The sequence below is a fragment of the Arachis hypogaea genome, chromosome 17, assembly GCF_003086295.3.
Source record: "Arachis hypogaea cultivar Tifrunner chromosome 17, arahy.Tifrunner.gnm2.J5K5, whole genome shotgun sequence".
NCBI classification, from domain to species: Eukaryota; Viridiplantae; Streptophyta; class Magnoliopsida; order Fabales; family Fabaceae; genus Arachis; species Arachis hypogaea.
Window position 1 is genome coordinate 131716303 of NC_092052.1, and position 5771 is coordinate 131722073.

The 5771-nt window shown below is 30.3% G+C and overlaps 1 protein-coding gene across 1 annotated transcript; it reads left to right on the plus strand.

Annotated features, from left to right (window-relative positions):
* Window positions 1-1414: 1414 nt before the first annotated feature.
* Window positions 1415-2425, plus strand: LOC112766932 (protein RESPONSE TO ABA AND SALT 1). Its single transcript, XM_025812826.3, has one exon. It carries the CDS (start codon window positions 1576-1578, stop codon window positions 2245-2247), a length of 672 nt encoding a protein of 223 aa, XP_025668611.1. The 5' UTR covers window positions 1415-1575; the 3' UTR covers window positions 2248-2425.
* Window positions 2426-5771: the final 3346 nt, after the last annotated feature.

Here is a 5771-nt window from a genome sequence, read left to right on the forward strand (position 1 = left end):
TTCTAACATCTTTATTGATTTTGATTCTTTGTGGTGATTGAATGAATCGAAAATATTATCAAAACGAAATCATTGTATAATACCAAATGAACCGAAAATGGTTCATTATATAAATTCGAATTCAGAAACACCTGCGTCTCGAATGAACCGAAAATATTATCAAAATGAAACTATTGTATAATACTAAAATGAACCGAAAATTATCCATTATATAAATTCGATTTTAGAAACACTTGCGTCTCGAATGAATCGAAAATTAGTTCAAAACAAAATCATTGTATAATACCAAATGAACCGAAAATTGTCCATTATATGAATTCGAATTCGATGATAACGATAATTAAGTCATTTGTTTTATACTATTTATTGGTTAATATATCACTAATATGAATTTATTATTTTTTAATTAAATTTTTAATTATAAATAGACTTTTTAATAATAATTTTTAAAATTTAATTTAAAACAAAATAATAGTTTTTCATTACAGATATATCAAAAAATATATATCATAAAAACAAATAATTTATTCCTTAAAAACCTATTCTTAAAACTTCCAACATTCAGAGTTGAAACTTCAGACAAACACGACTCGAGATTCGGATTTATGTTCAGATTATTTCATATTTCCAATTTCAGAATATTTTATAGCTCTATATAATAAACAATATTCACTATTTTATTATATTAATTAAAATAAAAAATTAAATTATTTAATTTACCTATTATTAGTAATATTATACTTATGGATAAACAGATTTCTTACCATCAATCTATAGAAAAAAAATGAGTTAACATTCAGATCAATTTCTAAAGTTATATTGATGAAATTTAAACTAAAGACTTTTGATTAAAACATAACGTAAGAAAAAATTTAGATCTTTTAAAATGAAAAAATTAATAAAATAATAAAAAAATTTTACTCGTTATTAATTTTATAACTTTCATAAAATATATATTTTATTATTTTAATTAAAAAGTGATTAATTTTTTATTTTATTATTTTACTAATTTTTTTTACTTTAAAATTCTTATTTGTAAAAAATGCAAAAAAATTTATTTTTATAGCATTGTTTATATATTTTATATTAATTAATCACATAAATATATTCTTAAAACACATGCAAAAAAAAAAGAGTCCCACTAGAAAGAGAATGACTTATTTGTACAATGGATTATATGAGTTATAAAATGAACATCTCCCATACTATTTAAAATAATCATTCAAGTATTACGGATAATAAATCGAACTCTTGATCTTTTGGATCTAAAATTTTAATAGTATGTCATGATACCACTCATCCCAAAAACTTCAACTGATGAAAAAATAACACTAATAATTATATCTCTAATACTTCGTAAACCTCTATTATATAGCTTGTATAAATATTTTATTGGCTCCTCATCAACCAACCTCGACAGGAACACTCGTGCTTGGGTGCTTCCTCCCAACCACCGCCATTAGCTTCACTCACTTCCTCCCTCCCAAAAAATCTTACCCGCTAAGAAATGAAATTAAAATTACAAAAATCTCACTATAAATGAGGACATAACACATTTCAACACTGCACACGACAATGCCAACAAACTCGCAGCAACAGTTTCACGCCTTCTACGAAGGATGGATCCAACGCAAACAGACTCTCCTCGACGAGCTTCTCACACTTTCCAACGCTCCCGACTCCCAACACAAACACACCGCTCTCATTGAATCCGTTATCTCCCACTACCAACAATACTTCGAGCACAAAACACGCCTCCAAAACGACGACGTTTTGCTTCTCTTCTCTCCCACCTGGCTCTCCACCTACGAGCGAGCACTTCTGTGGATGGGAGACTACAAGCCTTCCTTAATCCTCCGCCTCGCCGACACCGCTCTTCAAGATCTCACGGCGGACCAGATCCGTGCGATTGAGAGGGTCAGGGCGGAGACTAGGACCGGGGAGAGGGAGCTTTCTGCTGCAATGGCGGCGTTTCAGGAGAGCGTGGCTAGTCCGCGCGTGTTGCAACGCGCTAGGAGAGTGGGGAGGTTGTTGGATGGGGAGATTGATGAGCTTGATGAGTCTATGGGGGGGATGAGGAACGCCGTGGGAGAGCTTTTTCAGAGAGCGGATGAGTTGAGGGTGGCTACGGTTAGCAAGGTCGTGGCGGTTCTTTCTCCGCCGCAGACGGTTAGGTTTCTTGCCGCGGCCTTAGGGTTTCAGCTACGTGTCAGGCGGTGGGGGCTGGAAAGGGACCAGTCCCGTTGACGGCTTTGACTTTTTTTTTTTAAATCTTTTTCTTAGAAGTGAAACCAAAACAAGTGCTCTGTTTTTTTCCTCACACTGTTCTGCATTGTGAGCTGTTTTTATCATGATAATAATTATGATTGTAAATTTGTAATCGGATACATTTATTTATCAGTTCCACCATAAATTTTGGCATCTACATTTATAGTGACTGTGTCATCGTTTAAAATCAATCCTCAGATTCTAAATTCAAAATATAGAAAAAGCTCCACCACTAGCAATATTTGCTTATTGTAGCCAATATTTTGGGACAATATATACAAATGATCGTATTTTTATAGTGTTAGTTTATTGAATATTGATGCAGTAATTTGTTATGTTTCTTGTATACTGCTTTATCTAGCTTCTTGTGAAATTCTCTTCTCCAATAACAACGTCAGGATTTTGCTCACTCTTTCTCAACTTCTCGCCCCAAATCCTCTGTGCTATCACTCACTCACTTTAAGATTTCTCCCCAAATCCTCTTCTCCAATAACAACGCACAGTTTTTTATTTTGCTCATTTCCTCTAGTTTCTCTTCCCAAATCCTCTTTGTGACTTGACTAGCTTATTAAACACAATTAGTTGGTTACTTATATTAGCTAGCTTAGTCAATTAATTAGTTAGAAGTTGTTGAGACAGATATTTTCTACATATTTTTGGAAGTGTTAAATTAGTTGAGTTAGGTGATGGGTATGTGTATATACTATATATAGATCATTAGTAACTAGCGGAAGTGTGAGTTCACAGATTGCCTCGTTAACTTTTGCTCATCAATTCAATCTCGATCGCTATTCTTCTCTTCTCTCTCTCATCTCCCTTATTCTTTCTCTCTCAGGGATGGTGTTGAAAATTGGACCGGACCCATCGATCCGATCATAAATTAAATGTTTTTACGGTTTAATTCAACATGAAAAACCATTATACACAAAATCGTTTACAAACACTAAACCAGCCGGGAGCTAACAGGTTGGATCGAATAAAGATTCAGTCGGTTTTTTTAAACTACCTCATTTTGCATTTTATTTTTGTTAAAGAAAAAAGATTGAAAGATTACCATGTGTTCATAACACAATCATAAAGATCTATTTTGTGTTTAAACTTTATTCCAATAAATAATATATATTTTAGATCAAATCTAAATACCTGTGTACACTAGTAAAAATCTTTTTCTCTTTCGATGGTACGAAGGCACTATGCGTATCCACACCGAGACCAATCTTTGCTGTCAACTCTTTGATCAATGGACATCTGATCTAAATTGAGAAACCTCTTACAACTCTTTGCACGCCATAAAATTCTTCTCCAAGAATTAGGCTCACATATGTTTATATGTGTAGAAGTAAACGAAATAAAACCCTTGTGTTTTATTCTCATCTGTCACTTTCCTCTACTATTGGCATACATATATATAGTATGAAATTTGTTACTGATTTTAAATTTGATTCTCAATTCAAATTTAAATCATATCTTTAAATTCCAAATCTGAATCCTTTAAATTTTACGAATCATATCATAACAATTTAAAACATAATCGATTTGAATCTCATCCAAATTTATAATTCAAATTCAGAAATAGAATAACTAATTATTCTCAAATCTCATTTAATATTCTCAATTATCATATTATTATTATATTCTTGGTACTAGCAAAGAATATAATAATATTCCATTTGAATTAATATAATTATTTATATGATCAAATCAAAATAATAATTAAATAATTCTATAGCAAAGATTAGAACACTCGTTAGTGTGTGACCCTATAGGTTCAATACTAAGCGGGTAGTAAATTAGTCATACTAAATTTACTAATCAAGGTTGGCGTCTAGCAACACTCCTCAACGATCCGATAGTTTGAAGTAATCTATTTTTACTAAGAACCTCAGAAGAACAAAGTATAATTCATTCCATCTTTCCAGCTCTTGGTTAACCTTTAGAGTATGGTTTAATTGTCAAACTCTAACTTGTTACCATTGTTATAATGAACTGTGAATTACCTAAGAAACTCATTTCTTCATTCATTCAATCTCCTTGGCCAAGGTTTTATTCATCTCAATCATTATAATCATAGAGCTCAAACTCTTTACCGAAAGTTGACGGATTCCTTATTGACTAATCATTAATTCTACAAGTATTTAAATCATACCCAATATCCATTCAACTAGCACCCTAAGGTATTAGGTGTTCAGAATCAAAGTATAATAAATACATTGTTAATTTCTATGACAGTCGAAACTCTATTACTATGTTCATCTTGAGAATATCCTATTGACAAATATACGATAATTATAACCATTAGAAATTCTCAGAGTGAGTCAATTCAATGGTCATATCTCTATATGCATCATCTATATATGTAATTTAATAAATGAGATCTATTAATCTTCATCCAATGAAGATTATTATATATATATATATATATATATATATATATATATATATATATATATATATTTATTGATCTTTTCGGATTATTAATGTCCTTTTTAATAATCCTAGGACCAAGAACAATTTAGATTAAATTATAAAAGATTTATCTCTCAATATTGTGATCACTATCACAATGATAAATCTCTAAATTTAATCAAGGACGTTATTATATTAACATTTTAATATAATAACAATAACAAATTATTTGACACGTGATTGATTGGATTGTAGTCATACTACTTATTCCCAATAATCTCCCACTTGCACAAGAGCCAATCATGATAGATTGGATCTTGGGCATACTATTATCACAATAATCTCCCACTTGCACTAGAGCCAATCAATCATGTGTATAATTTTTCAATGCATATTTGTGTTTATCAAAACTCTTTTGACCTTAAACACATTTGCTCTTGAGCATGTTTGCTTGACCTTTTGTAAAATACACCTAGTGCATAATAAATATCACGTTTTCTCAAAATATGAAATCTCCCACTACAATAGTGTATAATTTTATTTTAAGGTCAATCCTTATTGAACATGATTATAAAAAATCTAAGTAACCATTAGATCTATCTTTATAGAATTGTATCATTATACAAATAGACTATTTTTTCGAAAAGTTAGTTTGACGATAAAACTTTTTATACTTTCAAGAGAAAATATATTCTCTATTGAGTGGTATACAATTCTAATAAAAGTAATTGTACTCCCACTCTTTCTTTAAGATGGAATTCCTTTTCTAAAAAGGAGTTTAACCTCTTATCACAGACACTTTGTCATAAGAAGAGTGATAAAAATAATCTCATTATTTCTTTAGGATAACCAATAAATCTCATTTATTGGACTTAATATCAATTCTATTATTATGCAATCTCTTAATACATATAAGACATATCCAAACTCTAATGTTCTTGAGTTTGAGTTTATGTCTTTTCCATATCTTATATGGAAAAAAATTGATTTAGTGAGAAATTTGTTAATTTAGCAACATTTTTAAAACGTAGTCCAAATATTTAAAAAATAGTGATCCTCAGCTAAATCAAATTTCATGTTTCTTTAAACATGATGGA

What these genes read in the sequence shown, in the direction of transcription:
- LOC112766932 (XM_025812826.3), top strand. Translation starts at nt 1,576, where the DNA reads ATGCCAACAAACTCGCAGCAACAGTTTCACGCCTTCTACGAAGGATGG.